General features: G+C 39.9%; 1 protein-coding gene across 4 annotated transcripts in view; it reads right to left on the bottom strand.

The window, feature by feature from the left end:
* Positions 1-27,102, bottom strand: part of FILIP1 (filamin A interacting protein 1) — a 190,871-nt gene that overhangs the window by 16,644 nt on the left and 147,125 nt on the right. For 2 of the 4 annotated variants that reach the window (XM_046005740.1, XM_046005739.1), the window contains exons 5-6: positions 5,877-8,685; positions 445-2,303 (exon numbers count right to left, since the gene is read on the bottom strand). In XM_046005740.1, coding sequence (XP_045861696.1) covers positions 2,097-2,303; positions 5,877-8,685 — 3,016 coding nt within the window. In that variant the 3' untranslated portion in view covers positions 445-2,096. Of the gene's footprint in view, positions 1-444; positions 2,304-5,876; positions 8,686-27,102 lie in introns of those variants that run through there. The other 2 variants (XR_006818368.1, XM_046005741.1) reach the window with 2 other exon arrangements.

Raw genomic sequence — 27,102 nt, 5'->3', positions numbered from 1 at the left:
CTCAGAGCTCTCTCCCTGCAGACGGTGTGGACTTCCAGGCAGAAACGACATGAGCGTGGTGTGAGCAGGGAACAGCCAAAGACAGCAGCAGTGACAAGAATCATGATAAAAGGCGCTGGAGAATGACAGGTGGACTCAGAAGGAAGACAGAGGCTCGTTCTTGTGACACTGTTTGTTCACATACAGTGAGTTACACCCCAGCAACACTAAATATTCTCAATGCCAAGGAGGCATGTGAAAAACAGGGAATGTCCTTGTTTTTCCAAGGGATGGATGTGTATTTTACAAAATGGGAAAATTTCCTTTAAAAAAGAGACAAGTCAGTATTGGAAATGGAAAGATCTCTTGTTTAAACTTGTTCAAAATCACATTTTATAAAATCTTTTTTTCCCCAGTCTCTCTCCTTCTACCTTGAAATCCAATTATTATAGCACGTTTCCTAGGGTTATTCAACATCTCTTAACACATATGCTGAGAACTGATGAGCTGTAGGCAATAGAGACCTGATGGAAAAGAATATGAATTCTGCGAGGCATCCACCGCCGCCATATACAATGGAAGTCGAAGTTCTACAAGAGATAGGAAATCCGGTATGGAAACGACTCAGGGAAGAGCCTCTTTATCACGAAGCTTGATGATTTGATGATAAAAAGCTAAATCATACATCTTTGAAAAAAAAATACAACTATCTTTCCCCAAATATCAAAGGCAGGGCCTATCCAAATAATCTTGGAACCCTCACAATTCAGAAGTGGAAAAATAACAACCTGCAACTTTGTAGTTATTGAATTTTTACAAAGTTTACTCAGTTGGCTTAAAAATTTTGACAAGGGCGCTGCCTACTTGAGACCTCAGATGCAAAGTTGTGGGTTATTAGCCTTGAGCTCATTTGTGGTTATTTGACCAGGAAGCACAATGTCTACTTTAATAACATGGTTAATCTCACAAAGACACCTGGCATTTTGCATTCACAGTTTCATGCTTATTAAAACATGCTTGATTTTAATGAAAATGATACAAATATAAGTAAAATGGACAGGAATAATAATTCAATTCACCACACCATACCACACCACACCACAGCACACCACACACACACACACACACACACACACTCATGAACTCATTCTATATTTGCAAGTAAAGTCCACACTCAACTGAGGAAAATATTTGAATTCAATTAAGTTATGAATGTTGTCATTTTTTTTTCTTGGCTTTAATGTATCACAATTACTTTCTTCTATTTTCTATCCATTACAACCTAACCTCTATTGAGGTTGTAATGGATAGAAGGGTCATTTGGCAGCTCTATTCAAACAGCTCCACAATTTAAATCAATTGCACACTTGAATAGAGCATGAGTTTGACATTAATGGTTCTAAAATTATTGTCTAAAAATTCTGGAAGTGTTTTGGAGATGGCCAAAACCTCTATAATACACACAGACACACACAAATAAGTAAAACTCTGTTTTTAGGATTCCATATTTCATTTCCATTTTATTTCACATTCAAATTATTTCCTGAAATCATCCCAGAGGCTTTTGTTTTTGCTAAAATGTAAAGGTCCAGGCCCTGTGATAGCTAGGAGATGTTTTTTCCAGCACATGAAGCAAATTCAGGATTTAATAGAGGCAAATGACAAATGTTAAACTATTTCCTATTTCATAATAGAATTTCTGAAAAATCAATTATTGTTGAACAAGGCCTATTAAATTTGATTTTCAATTAGGAAATATGGGATCCGGCTTTGGAGAGGATGAGATCCAGCCCCCATATCTTACTGACATAAAGAGACCGAGGCTCAGGCGGGTTAACTGATGGGTCCACTTTCTAGAAGCAAAAATGGGACTAGAAGTCAGCCCCGCCTCGGGCCCAGCATCCTCAAAGAAGCAGTAGTTCTGCTAGTTAGTTCTGTTCTCTAGCATCAGAACACATGTACAAAATAGGAAAGACACAAGGCTATTAGTGGATTGTTTTATAAACAAGATATTTAAAACTGCAGTTAGTACATGTAAAGAGTTGGCACAAGCAGACGAAGATCCGCGTTCAAGGCAGCGGTAGCGTCTGCACAACATACCCCCTCAGCCACTGCCCTCAGCCCTTCCCCCCTCCAAGAGAGGTAGCGCTGCCGGCTGCAGATTTCTTCAGCTCTATTTTCATAGACTGAGTCTCAGCTCGAGGCTCGAATTTGGTCAGATTTCCTGCTCCTGGAGCTGCCACTACTGGCTTTCCTGCTTTCATACCTTTTGACATAGGAATGCGGGTGGGTGTAGGTCGCTGGGATGACCCGTCTTGTCCTGACTGTAAGAGAGAAAATAGAGACACAAGGGAGATGTTGGTGAGTTTCCGCTTGGATTTGCCATCAGTCTGAACATCATCAGTGGACAGAAAGCCCACGGAGGACACCTCTCTAGATAACATTGTTAAAACTTGGGAGTCAGGATCTCATCCATTTTGATGGCCTCCTCTTACCTGTCCTGAAACATCTGAGCCAGATTCCCTTCTCTTCTCTGGCCCTTGACCTACTTCCTCTCCCCTTCCGGAAGTGACCTTAACTCCTATTTCACAGAGAAAACACAACCACCTGGCATCAACTCAGGCAACTTTACTCCCACTGTCCCGTAAATTATCTCTACTTTCTTTAGAGGAAGCAGCTCTCCTTTCGCCTCTTAACGATGCCAGACTCTTCTCATTTTTCCTGTCAACTGCTGGCCGTACCCTTCTTCTTGAAGTTCTCCTAAAACTCTCTGGCTGCAACACATTCTAACTGGAGTCTCACCCATTTGCCTTCTGTCTCTGATGACTCCTATTCAATCTCTTGTTGGCTCCTTGTTCTACTTTGCCTTTCTTCTAAAAGTGGGTGTCACCATGCTACCATGCTCCCTTCTCAGCTCTCTTTTTGTTTTCCACATTCACCCTGAGGATGGCCTCAGTTGTCACCCCATGTGTTGCTGAGTCCCAGGACCTCGAGCCTTCAGTGATCTTCTGGAATACACATGTGTATTTCCAGCTACTTGCCAGACATCTCCACTGTCTCTCAGGCATCTCAAATATAAATGCCCCGGACAGGGGCGCCTGGGTGGCTCAGTGGGTTAAAGCCTCTGCCTTCAGCTCAGGTCATGATCCCAGGGTCCTGGGATTGAGCCCCGCATCGGGCTCTCTGCTCAGCAGGGAGCCTGCTTCCTCCTCTCTCTCTCTCTCTCTCTCTCTACCTGCCTCTCTGCCTACTTGTGATCTCTATCTGTCAAATAAATAAATAAAATCTTAAAAAAAATAAAATAAAATAAATAAATGCCCCGGACATGACTTATCCTCTCCCCAAACAGTAGTCCCTCTATGTTTCTCATCCTATCTACCCATACGGCCATGCCAGAAACCCCAGAGCCACTCTCTAGATGCAGGTTGTCATGAACTCTTTGATCCTATCTTCAATACATCTCTGTCCTCATTTTCACTACCACAGTTCAAGCCTACCCCATCTCTAACCTAAAAAATCGCAACAGTGTCCCCACCCTCAGCCTCTGTGCCCTCCAATTTATGTTTTAAACTACTTCACAGACATATGTTTCTAACACATAAATCATGTCATAAATCTTCTTTCATCAATGCCCTTTCAATGTGCCCTTTGTCCATCCTATGAGATTAAAGGTCAATCGCATAATAAGCCATGCACCTCTCTTCAATATCTGACCCCAGTTTGCCTCTGTATTTTCTGCTCTTGCATTTTGTCTCTGTACCTAACAGCTGCAGCACCGTGGGAACGCTCACCATTCCCCAAATATGGCAGGCTCCTTCACATTGCATACCTTTGCACAGACTGTTCTCTCTACATACTCCTTCTGCTTTCTTCCTCAAAAAAAAATCTCACCTTATCTATGAAAACTTCCTCCTCTGGGAAGCCTTGTCTGAGGGGTTCCTTTGTACACACCTCTATCATAGGACCACTGGAGGGTAGGTTCAAACTGCGTAGGTTCCAATCCTGCCTCTCCTGCTAAGGTGGGAAATTCTACAGGACCTTTTTGCAGTCAGCACCAAACCCAGTGCCCAGAGTGTAGCTAAACAATAAATGTTGAATGAATAAATGCACAAATGAATTAGCCTCACTATTCAATTTCTAAGAAACATGTCCTAAACTTTTTGTCATCCTTGACTTTATGGAATCTGATATATCTGAAGTAAGTGGCCATCCTTTAGACCTTACAAATCTTATTTGAAGTCTTGGTTGTATATGGGGTTTGATCAGTAGTGAAAAATGTTACTAAAGTAAATCTATTTTGATCTGACCCTTAAGGTGGGAATAAGATGTTTCAGCAGAAAATCTTTTTTTTTTTTTTTTTTTTAAGATTTTATTTATATATTTGGCAGATAGAGATCACAAGTAGGGAGCGAGGCAGGCAGAGAGAGAGAGGAGGAAGCAGGCTCCCTGCCAAGCAGAGAGCCCGATGCGGGGCTCGATCCCAGGACCCTGGGATCATGACCCGAGCGAAAGGCAGAGGCTTTAACCAACTGAGCCACCCAGGCGCCCCTCAGCAGAAAATCTGCTCTAAGTTACAACTTACACCTCCACCATCTTTTTATAAAAATCATTAGAAGTAACCACGCATACCAAATTATGCTTTATGTCGCTTAAAAAGCAGTATTATACTGAACCATTTGAGAAGTGTGAGCAATTCTGAATGCTCTTCAGCACCTTTGGGCCAATAACGAAAAGCTTTACTAGCAAAGCAATTAGTAACTCACACTTTGAAGTTTGTCTTAAATCTATGTTTGTACACAGAAAATTTAAGTAAATTATACTGTGGGTATGGGAAAATAAACCACAGTTTCTATACTTAAATAAGAAGCTTCCTGTCTTTAAGAGTGTCTAATGAATGCTACAGAATTTGTTCAGAGTCTAAGAATCATAATTTCTAGTCTACTGGTTTCAATTAAAATCTAAATAGTATACATTCTTTTATAATTTAATTTACCAATTTGTCCCAAGTAAATGAAGACAATCACTGGAGGTATTTTTAAAACTAGAATTTATTTTAAAGCTCTGGTTTTTATACTTTGGGCACACTTTGTAATCATTCATTTAGGTTGCCAGTTGGTTATTAAATAAATATTTATCCAGCACTTGCTCTCTGCAAGATGCTATTAATAAAATGTAGCATTTAGACATATAAGCTCACTTATTTTATACTATTAAAATAGGTTTTAATAGTAAAATACTTTAATGTTATTTTTGGAATAAAATATGACTACGGCCATTCACAACCACATATTGAATATTTTAGGTATAGAAATGTAAGCCAAGAAGGGGTGCCTGGGTGGCTCAGTGGGTTAAAGCCTCTGCCTTCAGCTCAGGTCATGATCCCAGCGTCCTGGGATCCAGCCCCACATCTGGCTCTCTGCTCAGCAGGGAGCCTGCTTCCCTCTCTCTCTCTGCCTACTTATGATATCTGTCAAATAAATAAATAAAATCTTTAAAAAACAAAAAGAAATGTAAGCCAACAGGCAGCTTTCATTCTTCCTGCATATTGACCATCTCTCTCAGTCTTCATCTTGAAAATTATTTTAAATTAAAAAATTAAACTTTAAATCTGATTATTACCATATGCTGACATTATGAAGAGGCCATCTTTGCAAGAATTCGGGAGGCCTCCATAATTTACATGAAAAAAGAAAATTTCACCCCAAATTAGTTCAATTTATTAAAATATTAGGCCACTTTTTATTTTCATTTCTTTGGTGTAGCTTGTCCTCTAGGAAATATCTGCTAGTGGACTCAGAGCTACAGGCATGTGCTTTGGTTTCATTTTGGGCCCTGGGTGATTCCCACGACTCACTTCGCCTTCCCTGGGCCTACAATTTAGAGCGTCTTCTACTCACCACTGACTGGGTTCCTCGAGTAGATGAAGTTGTGACCGGTGTTATGGTGATAGTGCTCGTCACCTTGCTCGCGCCAGGTCTAGATGAGAGATGGTTCCTAGGAGAGCGAAGGACAGTGCCAGTGGAAACCTCCTTTTCAGCTGTCACATTGACAGGTCGGACAGTAATGACTGGACTCGCTCCTTCAGCCGAAGTCCCAGGGGATCGTTTAAACTGAGAACCTAAATGAATGTGAATTTTATTGTCTTCTGTGGTTATGATATTGGCATTGGAGTTATATTTCCGTAGTGGAGTTGGAGCAGTCTGTTTTTCTGGGGTGACTTTGAGGACAGTCCTTCCCATGGGCATTTCCTGGGATTCTGGAGAGATTCCCATCTCAGCTGGTGCTGCCGAGGTAGATACCGTCATTATCTGAATGGGGGATGTGGGCCTGTCTGCAAACATACCTCTTCCGCCTTCTGGGGTCTTCTCTCTAGAAAACGTAGTAATTGTGACTGGGGACATGGCTCGTTCTGTGCCAAGAGTAGCATCTCCACTTTTTGGTTTTTGAGACATAACATTTGGTGACGGAATAATGGTTATCCTTGGTTTCTGATTCCCTAAGGTAGGAATGACCGTGGTACTAGAAAAAAATTCTTCAGATGTCGGGCTGGTTATTTCCAAAGTAGCAGTACTATTCTCGTGGTCTGGTGTCACTCGAATATGCAGAGGCTGGCCTTGCTTTGGCGAAAGGACCAGCTCTCCTGGGTGCCCTGGACTGGCATTTGTTCGAGGACCTTTCTCGTGAGTGATTGGGGGCCCATTTTCCCTTTTTCGCATCCATGGAATCCAAGACTTTCTCATAGTGAGCTCATTTGCTGCTGGAGGATACCTGTCTAGGACAGAGGATTGTTCCATAGGTTTCTTTAATCCCACCTGTCGAAGGTTACTCATGATATGATTTTCTTCTTGGAAGGATTTCCGTATAAATACTGCTGGTGTTTCTTCCTCGGCTGCCTCACTACTGAGTGAGGCATCCGTCTGCACTCCAGTCGACGTCACTGGAATATCCACCATTCTTCTTCCATTCATACTGGGTCTAAGAGCTCGGCTATACCGTTTAGAAAGCTCCAACTCTTTGGTCAGATTGAGGACCTCCTGCCCCATGTTTTTGTTCTTATTTTCTTCTTCCATAAACCTTTGTTGAAGGACAGAATAATCCACTTGCAATTGAGAAAGCTGATCTTCTTTGTTCATTAATTCATGGATCTTCTCTTTAAGAGCTTGGACTTCAGCTTTTAGGTCTCGGCTTTTAGCTTCTTCTAACCGAAACCTGTGTCTCAGCTCTGCTTCCTGACTCACCACCTCACCTTTCTCGATTGCCTTATTCTTGGCAATCTGGTGCTTTATCTCCTCCAGTTGTTGAGAGAGGAAATTGGCCTTGTCCTGCTCAGTTCTAAATTTCTGCTCCAGCTGATCGTACTCATCCTCTGTCTTCATCAAATCCCCCTCAACCACCTCCAGCTGTTGGAGGCGTTTCTTCAATCTCTCAATTTCCAGCGTCAGCTCCTTTATCTTGTTATCTTCTGGGCAGGTGAGCTCAGACCCTTTCCAAGACCTTCCTCTTGTTATTTCTCTTTCCACTTCCTCTATCCCATCAAGTCTCTTCTTTAATAAGTCAACACTGCAGCTTAATTCAGAGGATTTTTCTTCTTCACTCTTCAGTTTACCTATTAACTCATCTCTTTCTTTCGTCAAATTGTATACCTTTTCCTCCATTTCAGATTTCAGTTTCAAAAGCTTCTTGCTTTCTTCAATTAGTTTCTCAGTTACATCCATAACCTTTCCTTGTTCCACCTTGAAATTTTTATTGAGTCCATCTACTTTTCTCTCCTCTTGCTTTATTTTTTCCATCATATTTTTCCTTTCATCAACCAGCATCACAGTGAATGACTTCAACTTTGTAAGATCATCTTTGAGACTTAATTCAGCCTTTTCCAATCGACTTTCAGAACATTCCAGTTCTTTAACTCGACTCTTGACCACCTCCAGTTCATTCAACAGGTCCTTGGTTAAGTTCTTCTCTTTCTCCAGATTTACATGTAGCTGGCTGCACTCAGATTTACTCTTGCTAAATGCTTCCTCCAGCTTCTCCAGCTCAGACATTCTCTTCTGTAACTTTTCCACTTCCAGTTTGAGCTCCCGGCTATGGTGTTCCTCCTCCTGCAGCTTCTTCCGCAGTTCCCGGCACTGGGTTTCTGTTTTGGTGATCTCCTCGTCTTTACCCTCCATTTCGAGCACACGTTTCCGGAGATTTTCCACTTCCGCCATCAGGCTAGAGTTGCCACATTCCCCTTTGGCAATTTTATCTCTTAATTCCTGAAGTTCTTCCTCTGCCTTTTGGAGGTTTTTGTTGGTCTCTTCCAACTCCTCGATTCTCTGAGTTAAGCCGACCAGCTTGAGCCTAAGTTGCCTGTTGTGAGACTCTTGATTAGCCAACTTCGCATTCATCTCTTCATGCTCTTGGGAAAACCTCGAAGACTTGTGTTCAAAATCCACTTCTAACTTGAGCAGTTTCTGCCTGTCTTCTTTGGATTTGGAGGTGACGGCTTTGAGCTTTTCTTCTTCTTCCCTCAGTTTCTGAGTAAGATCCTGTACTTTCTGGCTCTGGAGGCCAAGTTGCTCGATATGCATTTGCCTTTCATCCACCAGCATGAGTGCAAAGGATTTGAGTTTCACAAGCTCATCTCTCAGTTTATTGAGCCGCTTAGCATTTTCCTTTTCTTTTCGGGCTTGGTAAGCCTTTTCTTGTTCAAGGAGCTTTTTCAATCTAGGAAACAAAATATATTAAAATATTGTATGTTATTATTATATTATATATGTAATATATTACATTTGTGTATATTTATTGTTATACATATTAAAAGCTTCATCAGCAAGTAGGTTTGTCTTGGATATTAAATAAAAAATGAAATGCTAGGAGCACCTGGGTGGCTCAGTTGTTGAGCATCTGCCTTTGGCTCAGGTCATGATCCCGGGGTCCTGGGATCAAGCCCCACATCAGGCTCCCTGCTCAGCGGGGAGCTTGCTTCTCTCTCTCCCACTCCCCCTACTTGTGTTCCCTCTCTATCTTTCTCTGTCAAATAAATAAATAAAATATTTTTTAAAAAATGAAATGTTATTACAGTAAATACCTATTAACTGCTGCAATATCGAGGCTTAGCAGGTAGTATTAACGAAACTAATCAGAAGTCAGAATACTGATTACCCTTAGAGAGGGGTAGTGACCAGAGTGGGTATAAAGAGGACTAGTTTCCGTACTTTTCAGGTACTAGTTTCTGTTTCATGATTTATGTGCTGTTTACACAGGCTTGGTCAGCCCATTACATTTCAGTAAGTTGAACTCTTATGCGTGTCTTTCTGCAGATATATTACACTTCAATAACAACCATTGGGTAACACTTAGGTTGTGCAATAACAAAAGACTATTTAAATAGTGTTTTCTGTATTCCAGGCACTATGTGTGTAATGCGTTTATTGTTTCTTCATAGCAATCCTGTGAGACACGTACTGCTACTGCCATCCTCATAAGGAACGTGAGAGACGGTACTAGCATGGGGCCCACCGTCAGGAAGTGGCACTGATCACATTCAAATTTAGGCAGTAGGGCTCTGGGATCCTTGCTTCTCACTTCTGCATCTTATTACTTTAAAGGATCATTTTATTTTAAATGAAAGGGTGGGTGCAGGAAAAAAGAACTTGGGAGGGCCGCCATCGAGGGTGGCTCGATGGGTTAAAGCCTCCGTCTTGGGCTCAGGTCATGATCCCAGGGTCCTGGGATGGAGCCCTGCCTCGGACTCTCTGCTCAGCAGGGAGCCTGCTTCCTCCTCTCTCTCTGCCTGCCTCTCTGCCTACTCTCTCTCTGTCAAATAAATAAAATCTTAAAAAAAAAAAAAGAACTTTGGATTTTTAAAATTTTGTAGGCAATGATCACCTAGCGACAAAGCAAGACAAGCTTTCTGATAGAAAGCTGATCTGCATAAACTAACTTCAGCTATGAAGAATCAGCACAGAATTTAAAATAAATGAAGAAAAAAATTGTTTTAATTTAAATTTAATTTATTTTAAATGACTTTATTTTTTAAAGATTTTATTTATTTATTTGACACACAGACACAGATACTGCACAGCTAGGCAGAGCTGCAGAGGAAGAGGGAGAAGCTGGCTCTCCACTGAGCAGGGAACCCGATTATATCCCAGGACCCTGGAATTATGACCTGAGCCGAAAGCAGACTCTTAACCGACTGAGCCACCCAGGTGCCCCTAAATGATTTTGTAAATAAGAGAACTAGGTAGAGAGGAAATCTGAATTATTATCAATGCAAAAATATGGCCACCAGAGGACTTACTATGTTTCACATGTATGAAATACATTTTCTCTATGGTGTTTATGTATAGCATTAAAAAGTACAAATATAAAGACTCCAGAGTAACTATTTACCATCTTTATGTTGGTCAGTTAACTTGCACCGATTTCTTTCATTGAAGTAGAGTCAACACACAAAGTTACATTAATTTTAGGTGTACAACATAGTGACTCAACAACTCTGAATATTGTGTTGTGCTCACCACAAGTGTAGCTACCATCTGCCACCATCCAACACGATTACAATATCATTGACTCTATTCCCTATGCTGTGCCTTTTATGCCTGTGACTTATTCATTCCATAACCGGAAGCCTGTATCTCCCATTCCCCTTCATAGCTTGCACCAATTTCTCATAGTTATTTTCAGTTACCTGTAAAAACAGAGTTGAAATAATCATATTCACTTTCTGTAGTCTAAGAATGCATTTTAATATCAGTATGTTTATCAGAGAAGCAAGTTATAAACAATACATATTTGTTTTAATTATGTTTTATTCTTTCAATATATTTTGTCTTATCAACCTTAGTTATTCTGAATGATTTATTTTGTATTTATGACTATATTAGCTGTTGGCCAAGTAAATAGAAACTAATAGTCTCACATTGCATTGTGCAAGAAATGACTGGACAAACATCGAAGCTATTTGTGGTGTTAGAGAATTATTATAGAAATGTTCTTGTGATGTCATTAAGATTTTTTTCTGGAATTTAATTTTACAAACCTCCCCTTGTGTCTAAGTGTCTATTAACTAAATACATAATTTCCAAAATCCATTATCCCTTTATTCCTCCAGTAAAAGATAAAGATTGTTTTCAAATCCTACAGATTCACAAGAGCAATGTTATAATTGTTTCATTAAGTGTGGTTTTTATGTGTGGAAAAGGGCTTTTTCTTGATCATCTTTTCTTTTTACTTAAATCAAAACAACTAAAATAATGTCATAGAACTACAGAGTAGGAGAGACTTTAGGGGATATTTTCAAATTCCTTAACCTTAACTAGACTATCTGAGATGAATTCATTGAAAACATCAGTGCTTTCAACTCCAGGCTTAAAATGCTAAAATTTCTTTCTTTCTTTCTTTTTTTTTTTTTTTTTAAGATTTTATTTACTTGACAGAAACACAGTGAGAGAGAGAACACCAGCAGGGGGAGTGGGAGAGGGAGAAGCAGACACCCTGCTGAGCAGGGAGCCCTATGAGGAGCTAGATCCCAGGATCCGGGATCATGACCTGAGCCAAAGGCAGATGCTTAACAACTGAGCCACCCAGGTGTCCCAAAATGGTAAAATTTCTAAAGCAATTTCTTTAAATACCTTATGCCTCCATGCTATTACAGACAATGGAGGCATAAGGTATCTCCGACCCTCAGTTTTTCTACTTATAAAGAGAAGGATGTTAACACCTACCTCACAGGACTGTTCTCAAATTCAAAATAGTAGAAGTAAAGTGACTGATGTATAGACTCGATACGTGGATGTCAAAAACACAAAAATAAATGTAAGAACTAGAGAGTAGACATCTGAAAAGTCTGTCCAGTACTTTTTGTGTTGAATCTGTAAATATTTTCATGTCTGTTACTTGTCTTTGGTAGTAAAACCTGAGGTACTAATGTTTCAACCAGAGAAAAATCGAAGGCTTTCTCATGAGTAGGAAATTCTGTGACCAGCGCAGGAATTTGGCTTCCAAGAAACTACATTTCTCAGGTCCTCCTAGCTGTGATTATTCCCCCCTCCTTTCCTTTGTCCCTTAAGCTCTCTCCTTCCCCTTCTATCACTTCTTAAATTGTTCCCCTCTCTTAGTTAAAGTGGATCCAACAGCAATACACAGTCCATGCTTTGCATTCTCTTAAAATTCAGTTACAGCTTTGGTTTAGCTGAGGATTAGATGGAGAAACAAGGTAAAACTGTGTGACTCAGTCAGGACAGCCTGCCGAGAGCCTTCTGAGCAAGAAGACTTACACTTAAAATACCTATAGGGAAGACATTGGGGATGGGAAGGATGGGATGAATTGTGAGGATTTTGTCAAAGGCAACTGGTATGGGCTTTGTGACTGTTCACTCACTAGGAAAAAGGGAGAGAGAAATAGAAAAAAATTACTTTGAAGCTTTCGGTCTGCATAATTACAGATAATACCTTTAACAGGAATAGGCAAAACTGATGAGAAAGATTCATGGTAGAAAATTGAGGTAACTGACAACAAGATAGTCAAGTTAAAAAGTGACTGGCCATATTTAATAATACTGTATTGTACACTTAAAAATTTGTTAAGCGGGTAGATCTCATGTTATGTTCTTTCCATAATGAGATAATTTTTAAGTATACCAAACGTTGGAAATGAAGTACTTTTGATGTAAATCCTATAAATATTATATCTCTTTTATATCTTAAGGCCATCCCTAATGATCCCCACTGTCATTTACTTCCATCCAAGCCCTGGGCGTCTTTTGATGATAATTCTGCAACAGCTTCCTATGGGTTTCCTCACAAACCTGTCACCTGTGAGCTGTGTGACCTTGGATGAATTACATAATATGAGATACCGCTATATCTCACTTTCCTCACTTATAAATTGGGCATCAAAAAAGTACCTGATTGATAGGGTTTGTGTGAGATGCATATTCCTTAATATATGGAAAGCACTTACAACAGTGCCTGGCCCATACTGAGAGTAGTTTCAACTGTTTTTAATTTATAATTATTATTATTACTTACTCTTACCCAAATTCGAATATAATCATAGGTTGTAATGGAATCCTGGCTCTCCATGCCTTCTTGTTGCTCTAAGAATAGAGGTGAAAATTTCTTAACATGGCCTAGCATGATTGGATTCCTCAGCACCTTGGCAAGTTCAACTGAAGTCAGTCTTTCCTCTCTGCTCTAAGCTGCTAACATTCCTTAAATATGCTGTGCCTTCTCCCTGGTATTTCCTACCTGCTCTTCCTCTCACTCTGGCACACACACCTGAATATATCTGGCTGATTTTATCCTTCAAGTTTCAATTAAATGTCACTTCCTCCAGAAGCCTTCCTGACCAAACTGATTTAGTTAGATCTGCTCATAGACTCCCATAATACCCTGAAGTCTTCCTTTATAAGACTAATCAACTTACACATTTTTAAAAAGATTTTATTTGTAAGTAATCTCTACACCCACCATGGGGCTCAAACTTACAACCCCGAGATCAAGAGTCCCATGCTCTTCCCACTGAGTCAGTCAGGTGCCCCTCGACTTACAATTTTGTAATGCCTGACGACCCTGTTAACACAAGTTGCCTGAGGATACGTGCCATGTTTGTCTTGTTTGCCCAGTAGCACAATGCCTGACACATAGGAAGTGCTCAAAATATAGTGACTGAATGGATAAATAAAAGAAAGAACAAATAAATAATCTTGAGCTAGAAATAGAGCTCAAGTCATCTTACACAGAGATGTGTGAAGTCCCTCACAAAGCTGGGTATAAATTTTTTGTTGAATGGATATTGTGGTTGTTACAAGGCCAGCAATTTGATATTACTAGGGGTCATTAGACAATAAGGGGCTCTGGTCTAGTGAGCAGTGGCCTCTCTTGAAGACTGTGGTCTTTCCAGTCAGCAGTCTCCTGGAGAAGAAGTGTATCTCCTAAGTGGAAACCAAAACAGAGACGGAGCCCTCTCTGTGTGGACTGGGAAGGTCTCCCTTACAATATGTCTATCTTTCATACTGGATGATGACCAACCTCTAGATATCCTATGAAGGGCCTCTGGGAAAATTGGAACCCTAAATAATATTTTGTAGACCAGGCTGAAGTAAAGTTTTTGTGTTTCTCTCATAGGTTTTAGCGTCCTTTTGTTTTTTGTTTTATTTGCTTGTTTTAGTTTTATTTATTTATTTATTTAACATATAATGTATTATTTGCCCCAGGGGTACAGGTCTGTGAATCATCAGGCTTACACATTTCACAGCACGCACCATAGCACATGCCCTCCCCAATGTCCATAACCCAGCCACCCTCTCCCTACCCCCTCAACCCCAGCAACCCTCAGTTTGTTTCGTGAGATAGAAAGTCTCTTACGGTTTTAGTTCTTTTTAAGAAAATATCCCAACCTTGGCTACAGAGAAACAGGAGAGGGTATTTTACCCACAGCTGGACCAGAACTCTAATGTTTGGACCGTGTACATCTGGGGTCTAGTGGGAGTAATTAAAGTGAGAGAAGTCTCAGGAAGAAAGAAAAGTTTCAGGAGATCCTGGGACTATTTTGTCAACCATCCCTCCCTACACAGAAACTCTTTACCTTGCTAAAGCTTGGTAATTCCTGGATTTTCATTTCAATAAGGTGTGCGTGGTGGTATTGCCTAACACATGGAAATAATTTTGATCTCCAAAGGAGAAACTATAGAGAGAAAAAGGAAAGGATAGAGCCAACACTTTGGGAAATGCCCAGAAATAAGAGGTAAAAAGAATGAGGAGGAGCTAGTGAAGGCCTGGCAAGAGAGATAAGAGGAGAGAGATACACTAGGAGAGACCCATGGAACGACTCTGGAGTGCCAAAGGAAGGGGGCAGTTGTCTCCATTTAGGTCCCTCCCTCCCTCGTCACTTTACCCTTCTACTTCCGGTGGGCTTTTTTTCCCCTTCCCCTCTATCTAGAAATTCTCATTTTTACATCAAACAAGAATTCAGAAGTACTATCATGTAACTAGTCACAATACATAATGACTGTGGCATATTATGTCTCCTTTTTTCAAACAATATCCCAATAGTTACAATTTTATTTTGTGCTTTAAGCAATTGATTTGCCTACATTACTGGACCCCGTTGCCATGTAATTATGCTATTTAAGGAGCAGAATAAGAAGGTGTGGGTGTTGTTTGTGCCAACTGGTCTTATTACCTCCTCTCTGCCCATCTTGCCATTCTTCAACCATGCTCTGATTCTAAGCAGATTAGCATAAAAAGGAAACAAACCAGAAGACCAAGACTAAGAAGATGAATTAGTACCCTGATTCTCATCGCAGATACAGGCAGAGCCCTAAGTATCCTGGAATCAAATTTATTCTTGGCAAGTTCTTAATTTTCAACAAGCATCTTATCCTGCTTAAAGGATGAGAGGAAGACAAGGAAATGATCTGATAGATTTTCAGAATTCTATTGCCTTTCTTAATAACTATTCTTAAGTGTATTCCTCATTTCTCCTTTCATGCTGAATAAAGCTATTTTTTTTTAATTTGTAAATTTATCCTTTACAAATGTTTAGAAATTTCAATTATTTTCAACTAGAAAAAGACTTTAAAAGTGTAGATCCAAATGTTCTATATTTATTTGTGGTTACATATATAAGTCAAGATGCATCAATTTGTATCATTAAATTTGGTGAATTTTGTTATATGTAAATTGTATCTCAATAAGAAATGTAGTGATGAACAGAATATAAAAGGCCCTAGATGGGGCAGCTGGGTGACTCAGTGGGTTATGCCTCTGCCTTCCTCTCAGGTCATGATCCCAGGGTCCTGGGATTGAGCCCTGGCATCAGCATCGGGCTCCCTGCTCCACAAGGAACCTGCTTCTCCCTCTCCCTCTGCTTCTCCTCACTAAACCCCCCCCCTTCATGCTCTCTCTCTCTCCCCACCAAATAAATAAATAAAATCTTTTAAAAAATTAAATAAATAAATAAGAGGCCCTAGAAAGTATTCCAAATGTCAGATTAAGGGAGAAAGGTTGTAAACAAATATTACAAGAGAGTGACTTAAAATGTAATAGAAAATATAAAATAGATTATTAATCTTAAGGCAGAAAGATAGGAAAGCTAGAGAAGAGGGCAAACACTTTCAGCTGGGGTTGGGGAACCTGACAGGAAAATGTTCTGGGGAAGACATGTTTCAAGTACTAGAAAACCTCTAGTTCTAATATTATTTCAAGATGCAGAAAATAAAGGTTACCAAGTCTTCCAGTAGTTAAAAAAAAAAACCAAACAAACTTATTTACCAACTACCTATTGCATCTTAGGCAGCATGTTAAGTACTTTATTATTTCACCTCATTTTCACAACAACACTTTGAGCAAGGCATTACTGTACCATTTTATAAATAACACAAGTTATTTGACTTAATCAAAGAGAAAGGATTGAGAAGCGGTAGGTTGGGATTTTGAACCAGATCTGTTCGACAACAAACAAAATGCTTTTAACAACAGTGCCATTCTTCGAATAGATATTACTTGAACACATCAAATTTGCAAGACTTTGTTTTTGTGTGGGTTGACTTCATCTTGCTCTGTCAGCCTATCCTTCTGGAATTGTCAAGATCTTCCTTGGACTCTGGTTTGTTATCCAGCTGATGCCAACTTATACCTAGCATTGTGTCAATGGCGAAATGACTCCAATCATTAATAAAAAGATAGGTGAATTTGCACAGAGCTCTTCATACACTCTCGAGATCTCCCTCCTGTTGACGTCAGTCCATTCAGTAGCAGAGACACTGTCATGCACTTAGCTCCCAGCACAGTGGGCTGTTACTCTTTTTCTCTTCTGAACTCCAGCCCTCCCCTGTGGTTCCAATTGCATCTCCCCCATGTCAGTCAGCTACAACTAAACTCTTCCAGATGCTTAGGCCCCAGATCTAGAGTCATCCTGGAGTCCTTTCTTTCTCCCACATCTCCACAATTTTTTAGAAAATTTTATCAACTCTACCTTCAAAAGAGGTTCCAAATCCAATTACTTCTCACTTCTTCTATCGCTATCACCCTGTCCCAGGCCACCAATCATCTCTTATCTGGCTTACTGAAATGGCCACCAAGTCTGACTCCCAGCTTCTACCCTTGCTCACCTTCAGTCTGTTCTCTGCCTAGAAGCCAGAGTGATTCTAAAAAAAAATGACAAACCAGGGCACCTGGGTGGCTCACTGCCTTCTGCTCAGGTCATGATCTCAGGGTCCTGGGATGGAGCCCCACATCAGGCTCTGCTCAGAGGGGAGCCTGCTTCCCCCTCTCCCTCTTCCTGCCTCTTCCTGCCTCTCTGCCTACATGTGATCTCTGTCTGTCAAATAAATAAATAATCTTTTTTAAAAAATTGTAAGTCAGATCATGTCACTTCTCTGCTCCAAGCCTTCCAGTAGTTTCCTATTTGACTCTTAGTGAAGCCAAATCACTGCAATGACCTGAAAGACCTACATTATCAGGTCTTCTCCCTTACCTCTCTGACTGCACACCTTAACACTCTTTCTCTTCTCCTTCACATATTCTAATAGATCATCCCCTCATATCCTTCAGATCTTTGCACAAATATCACTTTCTCAGCGAAACCTTCTTTGTCCACCCTATTTATCTTGTGCATTTCATGACAGAACTTTCTATTTCCTTTCCTGCAATTTTTGTTCTCCATAGCACTTATTACACAATACATTTTACTTATTTTTTAAATTGACTGGTTCTCTTCTCTAAAACGTAAATACCTTGAAAGAAGATTTTTGTGTTTTCTATTCACTGCTGTAGCCTGTAACCAGAACATAGCCTATGGTGAGTTATTTACATATATGTTGAAGACGGTCCCAAAAGGCCTTTCCTTGTTGAAATTCCAATGCACTTGGCCAAATTCTTTAACCTCTTTGTGCCTCAGCTTTCTCATCTATAAAATGGAGGGAGTGAAGGTACCTCCTTCATGGGGCTATTGTGTAGACACACAAAATGAAAATTACCCCTCTGAAGTTTTTAGATAGTGGCTATCCCATAGAGTGCACTCAATAGATGGCAGCCGTCAGTACTACTGGCAGGACCAAGTAGGTCTTGTTTACTCACTTGGCAATCATCTACTGAACATTCGCTAAATGCTAGGCACTCTGCTGGACATTTAGAGAAAAAAACAAGCAGTGTTTGTCCCTAAGACATTTATTTAGTCTCTAAAGGAAAGGACAATTAAACCAACAATCATATTGACATGCAAAAGATGCGTATCCTGTGTGTGAACACAGAGGAAAGGCAGTGAAGTCAAAGCAGGGGAATGGAGGATATGACTCTTGAGTCTTAAAGGTTAAAAGGGAACTCTAAGTAGAGAAGGCAAGGAAAGGGTGCTCTACACAAGACGTCAGCAAACTTGTCTGTAAGCCACATCTAATCAAGGCTGGTATTTCGTATCGTACAGTTCTCAAGTTAAGAATGGTTATGTTTTTAAAGGGTTGTAAAACATAACAAAAAAGAATATGGAGCAGACACTGTATGTGGCCTGCACAGCCTAAAATAGTTTTGTGGAAACAGTATGTAAAGGCACAGCGTTGAGAAATGAGAGATATTTTCAAGGCACAGCAGATAGCTCAACTGAACCAAAGGACAACTGTGGGGACATTGGGAGTTGGAATGAGGCTAGAAAAGATGGACAAACCAAACAAAACACCCCGTGAGTTAAGAGGATTCTGAACTTTGGATTCAGAATATGATGAAATATGACAACTGTTAGAGGAGGGAGGAGTGGGTCCAGGAAGCTGGAGCCCACTTAGGAACCTACAAAAACATGAGATGAGAACCATGATGGAGTCTAAACTAAGATCTTGATCTGTGTAAAAGGAGAGAAGGTGTTGCCCTGCGCACAGTTTAGTATTTGGTGACAGACTGAGTGAAGATGGAAAGGGAGAAATTTGGACAGACTTTCCAGCTTCTGGTCAAGGTTATTAGTTTGATATCTGTGCTTATCATACTTATCATACATAGGGTAACATAACAGAAACAGACCTGGAGGGGAAGATCATGATGTTCCAAAAAGACAAACTGACTTTGAGTTTGCTGAGAACCCTTCAAGATCAATGCTTATTGGTAAGTCTGGAGTTCCTAGAGATAAATCTAGGCCAGAGATACAGACCAAGAGTCTCCAGTGACGGTACAATCTCAAGCCATAAGAGAGAATAAGATAAGTAGGAGGTTTGTAGACCTAAGAGAGAAAAAGGAGTGAGGACAGAAAAGAGACACTGAGATGAGAAAATGTAAAGGAACTTAATGCAAGAGCCTGAGCAGGATAGCCAGAGAAACAGGAAGGAATCCAGTAAATACTGCGTTCCCAGACACCAAGATGGCAGAGAGAAGCATAAGAAACAGGACATGTCCCTAATGCCAAATACTCTGGAGAGATCAAGGGAGAAAACAGGAAAATGTCCATTGTTTTTATTTAAACCTAAATTTAAAAAGCTTTTCCCATTGGATATGTCAATATGGATCATCAGTACTTCACATGAGCAGTTTTATGGAGTTTCGGCATAAAATAGAGAGTAAAGATTAGCCGACGAAAAACCAAAAAGAAAATTAAAAACACGGAGACAAATATCTGAGACTTACTACTTGAGATCTTGATTGTAAAGAAGTAGAAACAGGGAAGTAGACCCAAGAATACATGTAAGAATATATATATGAGATTAGCATGTTCTCACTTAACTTTAAAGCTTTTTTCTTTATGGGAATAGCCCAGTTAATAAATAATGATAGAATGCCGTTAGTAAATACAGAAGTAATTATAGAAAGCCGCTATTCTGCAATGCCCAATGAAATAATGGATGTAGGCAATGTCCATCAGTGTCTCCCAAGAGAGATAGCCAAGCACTGCATACATACGTACATACCTCCACCCAACAAATATTCCTACCAAAAAAAAAAAAAAATGAACCCGAATAAGATCAAGCCCCTGTAACTACTTCCTAGTTTACAAGAAAGACAGGGGCAAGAAACATATTAAGTGACACTGTGATGATGCAATCAGAAAAACCCAAAATGTAAGGGACTACCCAGCTATCTTTTTTTTTTTCTTTTATAAACATATAATGTATTTTTATGCCCAGGGGTACAGCTCTGTGAATCGCCAGGTTTACATACTTCACAGCACTCACGATAGCAAATACCCTCCCCAATGTCCATAACCCCCTCCCCCTCTCCCAACCCCACCTCCCCCCAGCAACCCTACCCAGCTATCTTAAATAAATAAATTTCAAGAAGCAAAAAGACTGGGGGCAGGAAGCTATAGATTAAAAGAACTTTAGAAGACATATCAACAAATTTGGATTTGGATATATTTGGATTCTTTTTTTTTTTTTAAGACTTTATTCATTTATTTGACAGAGAGACACAGTGAGAAAAGGAACACAAGAGGAGGGAGTGGGAGAGGGAGAAGCAGGCTTCCCGCTGAGAAGGGAGCCTGAGTGGGGCTTGATCCCAGGACCCTGGGATCATGACCTGAGCTGAAGGCAGACACTTAAGGACTGAGCCACTAAGGGGCCCCTATATTTGGATTCTTATTCAAGCTATTTTTAAAATAAGATGATTGGAAAAATTATGTTATGAAATTATTACTAAATTTAGGTGGCTTAAGGATATTTTAAGAGAATCATTGTCTTTTAGAAATATATATTGAAATATTTATGAATGAAAAGATATGTCTGGAACTTCTATAAAAACAATCCAGGACAAAGAAAAAAAATAATCTGGGGAGCGAAGCACAGAGAAAAACCCAGGGCAATGGGAAAAGATGAAACCAGACTAATCAATTAACTGTTGATTAACTGTTGAAGCTAAGTGATGAGTATATGGGGATTCATTATACTATTCTCTTTATTCTTACAAATGAAATTTTCCACAATAAAGGTTTATCTTTTAACCCTCTTTGTGATCTTTATCTCCCCCTCACATTTCCCTCTACCCCGTGCAAATCTCACTCCTTTGGTATCTAGTCATATTTTTACTTTCTTTACAGTACCATGTATCCCTCATGTTTGTCTGTGATTATGGGTGATTCTTTCATTCATTTCCATTTTTATAAAAATTAAGCATATTAAAGCTTTTACTTTTTCTTCCTCATTGGGATCCATCTGATGCTGAGTCAAATGTGCTAAAAAAAAAAAAAATCAAAAAACAACAACAAAAACCATCCTTGCCCCCTTCTGTTCCACAGGCGTTCATGAATTTATTTCTCTTTCCTTTTAAGCATAATTTTTGCTGTTGTTGGAGGAAAGGGGAAGTGAGAGTTTTTTAACCTTATCCTGGTTATCCATCCTGGAGATAAACAAACACCTTCGCTGGAACAGTTGTCAGTCAGTGCTTCTAAAGACCCAGAGCTACACTTGACTATAACCATTCTCGCTTCTCGTCCTTGGAAGGTAAACCATGTAAGATTTCACAAGTTCTTTTCCCCAACATTCTTGACACTCTCACTTCTATCATTTTCCAAATTTATCAGCACTAGCCCCAGAGCAGCAGTTTTTCTCTTGGCTTCCTTTAGATGTTGTCACTCACCATCATCTTAAATCCAGTGGGCGCCATTTTGAAACACTGATGTCATTTTAAAAGTTAACACCATTTGTTTCTCAGCCGGATCATGCTAATTTCCCTTCTCACTATTTCCCTTCCCTTCCACTATTTTTATTCTTTTATTCTTCTTAACTCTCCCTGTGTGTATGCCTCTCTCTCTCCCAAGAGAAAAAGCAGGTTAAAACTAGCAAGGGCATGATAGTAATTAAAGATGAATGAACCTCAAAAGATTGAGCTTGCATGCAGTTAGAAGTCTTTAATCACATACATTTTTTTCCCAGCAAGAGCACAGAACAGAGCTAAGCAGCTTGACAACATGATAGGACATGGTTTTACCAAATGACTCAGGAAGAAGTGTTACTTTTTCATAAATTCCTTCAGTTCCTCAAGATGGTGTCTATTATAACAATTATGCAGCATTAATCTAACTTCCCAATATACTGCACAGGGCTGAGATTCTGGCAAGTTGAATAAGGCTGGGCAGTGCAGCTGCAGTCAGATCCCATCCTCATTTTGGAATTTTATTCATCATTGATTTTTTTTTTTGCATTGATTTTTATTTTAAAAAGTAATGCATTAAAATATTGTGTATCTTGCTTACTGAGTTTTTTGACATCTCCTTAAATTTTGTGACGGTTTCATTTGCCTCACCCTAGACCCAGCCCTTGAGCTCTGAGTGCTAGGTAATCATTTCTTTTATGTATAAATAAATGGCAGGACACAAACATTTGAGTTTTGTTTTTCTTTTGTGTTTTTAGTAGTGCAGATGAGTTTACAAAAGACTTTGTACAATTTTTCCTTTTGTGTGTGTGTGTGAAAACCAGCTGTATTGTGGAACATCTAAATCTCAAACTTTGTTTTTTAAAGATTTTATTTATTTGTCAGAGAGAGAGAGAGATTGAGCACAAACCAGTAGAGTGGCAGGGAGACAGAGAAGCTGGCTCCCCACTGAACAAGGAGACTAATGTAATGTAGGACTCGATTTCAGGACCCTGGGATCATGAGCCGAAGGCATCCCTGATCTCAAACTTCTTGATCGTGGCCCAGTGCAGTGGGACAGATGCTTTTCTCACCTACTCTCACAATAAAAAAAGAAATTGGTGATAAAATATTGAACGAAAAGGAAAGAAAATCAGTAAATTTTTTGCTAGCAGCTTTCATGAACTGCTTTTATTTTGCAAGAGAAGATCCTAAAGTTCTATGCATTATTTTATATTTTAAAACTATATCTTAAAATTTAAAAATAATCTAGTAATCTCATTACATTTACTTTGATATTATAATCCAAGTAATGCAAACACACACACACACACACACACACACACACACCCTGAGGCAAGTTACCACAAATGAAGTTTTACTCTTCATCAGAAAGGATTAGGTATAATCTTGCTCTAGAATGGGCACATTGATGACATGCCTTGAAGTCTACTGTTTGAAAATTATAAACTAAGGATATGCATTAGGGACCCTCTGTGGGTTAGCCCAACAACCCACAACAAACTAAACTGATTATGAAGTTTAACCAATAGCAGTTTACCTTTAAAAGGCACAGATGGTAGCAACTGAAAACCATAAAAAGCTCATGTTGGATAACAAATTATTCTTCTTGAAGATTACGGGATCTCCAACTTCCACGTAAGCACGTGTTCAGTGTTTGCCAGCATTTTGGTAGTAGCCAGACTCCCCCTGGAAAAAGCTTCTTAGTCTTCAAGAAAATCTTATAACATGCTAATTTAAATTTACAAATGTTATATTTTAAAATAAATCCTCTGATATATTACTAGTAAATTGCTCTCAATCATTGTAGAAATTAAAGTTTAGGGAATTATTTGTCATTTGCTCATAAAAACCTAGAAATAACTTTTCTTCTGATAGTTTGCTGCCCATCAGGAGGTCCATATTTGGGAATCACTACCTGGGAAGGAGCTCCCTGATCATACTTAGTATGAAGCTCCCTGACTCACAGAAATATAACCATGATTCATTAATTCACTTAGTAATTCAACAAAGACGAATTGAACGTCCCACCATTGTCAGATAGTATATTAGATACTTGAAATTAAAAAAAAAAAGTTGTAATTCTAAGTAAAAATTACCATTTGTGTTTTAAACATAGACTACTGAGGAACACCCAAGGTAGGGATGTGACTGGAGGAGGTTGTTCCCAATACCATTCCTCCGCTATCAGGATTGCAGCCTATTTGACCCCTTTGGGAGAATGAGGGAAGGGTCTTCCTGCTCTCTAGAGAACCAGTCCTAAACTTGGGTGCCTATCTTGATGCTCTGACTGACAACTGGCTTTCAGTTCCCATGCTTTCATTAGTCAGGGGTCCCAGCAAGCTACAACCTGCACAATCACACACAATAGTCTTATGGGCTCTTTTTTTTTTTTTTTTCAGCTTTCAAGTTTCATTAAGCTGACGTGTCTCCTCCCCAGAGATGTGTTCTCTGACCAGCTTATTGAAAACAGTTTCCCCAGCCACTACCCGTCATATCACCCTATTTATTTCTTTCACTGCACTTTTACTATTTGAAATCATCTTACCCATTTATTTGTTTCCTTAGATATCATCTGTCTCCCCACCTCTCTACAGGGCAAAAGCGCCTTGAGAGCAGGGTCTAGAGCTGAACACCAGCCCCTGTAACAAAGTGTCTAAAAGAGTAGGTGCTCAATCCATATTTCGTCAATGACTGAATAAAACAAAGTTTATCCAGAGGAAGAATGGAGAAATAGTATGGCACATAAAGGGAAAAGTGCACACAAATGCAAGAAACAGAACCTCATTCAGAACAGCACGGGGTCCATGGAGAGCACAGAGCAGGAGGCGGGAAAATGTCAAGGGATGACTCCAATGGAAGGTGGAGCAGTTTGCGTGTTATCCTAAGAAGTGAGGCTCCATTCCTGAGGGTTAGACAAAGTTTTGTAATGACTTCAAGAATAGTGATAATATCAAATTTGTATATTACAATATTCTGATGACAGTATGGTTGTATGGGTTACAGAAGGAGGAAACTAGAGGCAAGGAGATCAGTTATAAAAGTACTGAGATTTTCCAACCCAAAAGAGGACTAAACGAAGATTACAATTGTAATATAAGAAAGGAGATTTTAAGAATGATTAGAATGTAGAAGTATTTGGTTTTCATGCCTGAATGTGAAGGATAAGGTAGAAAGAATTATATAAAATTATTCTTGCATTTTGACATGGGGGACTTCGTGAATGATGGTGCCCTCCTTGACCATAATGGCCTCATTAGCATCACAATCTAGCCAACTGATCTAAGTGGTACCTTGTGAAATCTTAGGGAAATAGTTATGATGTACCAGTTACGCAATTTTTCCTCATGACCACCAACTTGAGCAGAAGGCAAAGCTGTCTTTTTTTTTTTAAGATTTTATTTATTTATTTGACAGAGAGAGAGAGAGAGAGAGATCACAAGTAGGCAGATAGGCAAGCAGAGAGAGAGGGGGAAGCAGGCTCCCCGCTAAGCAGAGAGCCCTATGTGGGGCTCAATCCCAGGACCCTGAGATCATGACCTGAGCTGAAGGCAGAGGCCCAACCCACTGAGCCACCCAGGTGCCCCAAGGCAAAGCTATCTTTTTTAAGAAAATTCACCTCAGCTGATTCAGCATAGGTAAGATAAATCCCTAGGTCTTTTCTAGACTTATGACTTTTTTCTTAAAGATTTTATTTAGGGGCACCTAGGCTGCTGTCATTAAGCATCTGCCTTTGGCTCAGATCCTGATCCCAGGGTCCTGGGCTGAGACCAGCATTGTGCTCCCTGATCAGCAGGAAGCCTTCTTCACCCTCTCCTGCTCCCCCTGCTTGTATTCCCTCTCTCACTGTCTCTCTCTCTGTATCAAATAAATAAATAAAAATCTTAAAAAAATAAAAATATAAGATTTTATTTATTTGAGAGATAGCATGAGAGAGAAAACAAGCAAGCATGAGGTGAGGTGAGGGAGGGCAAAGCGAGGGAGAGGCATGCTCCCTGCTGAAGAGGGAGTTTAAGGAGGACACGACAAGGAAAACGATAAAGACAATGATGATGAGACAACAAGGGGTTTGATCCCAGGACCCCGGATTCATAACCTGAGCTGATGGCAGACGCTTAATACACTGAGCCACCCAGGCTAACCCCTAGAATTATGACTTTTTTGAAATGTGGTCTTATAAGTCTTAATTTTATTCACCTTTAAAAATAAGTATAGTTGTCTCTTACAAACTTGTGAGGGATGCAGAACAGGATTCTCAACCTCTTGGTAGGGAGTGTTTTTGAATAGGGACATCAACTCACTTTATGGGATCAATGTTATATATAGCTGTAGAAAAAAAATTGTTACTGAAGTTACTAAATCACCAAGCTTGTCATTTGTATATTGTATTATTTAATAATGCAAATTTCTATACTTCTAGTTATTATCCTAATCCTGCACATTTTCCCTTTATCCCTCCGGTTCCACTCTACCATTCTCAATCCTGGGAGGCTGATCTTGAGGCATTGTAGTGACAAGCCCCTTCTAGCTTCAAGCTTGAGTTTGTTGACAGGAGCACTCACAGGAAATTGGAGAATGAGGTATTAATTCCCTCTGGAGTCTTAGGTATTTGTCTTCATTCTTCTACTGAGGGCCACAGTCTCTTTAGGAAGCCCTCTCTGATAGATACAGTTACTCATGAGGGTTCTGGGAACTACTCCTTTCCTCCAAGTTAATGGGTAGTAAGAGGTATACACTCCTACAGTCCAAATGTCCCTGTTGAGATAACAGGACAAATCCATGTAGAAAGGAGTCAGTCATGGCTGAGAGTGCATCAGTGAAGAGCTAACGAGAAAGGAGGATGACAGGCTTATAGTCACGTCCATACATTGCGATGGGTGGGAAGCGGGAATAAGAAGAGGGGAGGCAGAGTACTGTGTCTCTTCTCCCTCAGACCAGACAGGAAGGGGTCTCATTTGTCCCCATTTTAAAAGCCAGGCGGCAGGGAAGGGCCTTGCCTTTGATCCTAGGACAACAATCCTAAAGCCTAGCTCTCTACCTTTGTCATTTTGCACTGCTCTTTTGAGGTAGGAATTTTCTGGTTGGTAAAAGAGAAGGACCACAAATACTGAAAACTGAATGGGAATATTTGGGAGGGGAAAAAAAAAATGGACAACTTCTGACAGAGGACCAAATATGATGCCACATGGAGCAATTTATTTAGAAAACTAATCTCTATGTAATTCAATCATGCCAATAATTTCCATTGTCAAAAAAATATACAGGGCGCCTGGGTGGCTCAGTGGGTTAAAGCCTCTGCCTTCGGCTCAGGTCGTGATCTCAGGGTCCTGGGATCGAGCCCCGCATAGGGATCTCTGCTCAGTGGGGAGCCTGCTTCTCTCTCTCTCTCTGTCTGCCTCTCTGCCTACTTGTGATCTCTCTCTCTCTCTGTCAAATAAATAAATAAAATCTTTAAAAAATTACAGTATTTTTTTGAAATTTGTCATTTAAAGCTAACCCTCAGTGCTCAGTGGAGTAGTTCAGAGTATGTGCTCTAGAGCCAGATAATCTGGTTTGAGTCTAATTCTGCCC

This window comes from Meles meles, chromosome 5 (genome assembly GCF_922984935.1).
Source record: "Meles meles chromosome 5, mMelMel3.1 paternal haplotype, whole genome shotgun sequence".
NCBI classification, from domain to species: domain Eukaryota; kingdom Metazoa; phylum Chordata; class Mammalia; order Carnivora; family Mustelidae; genus Meles; species Meles meles.
Note: the sequence above shows the minus strand (reverse complement) of the source record. Positions and strands in the feature narration are given on the sequence as shown.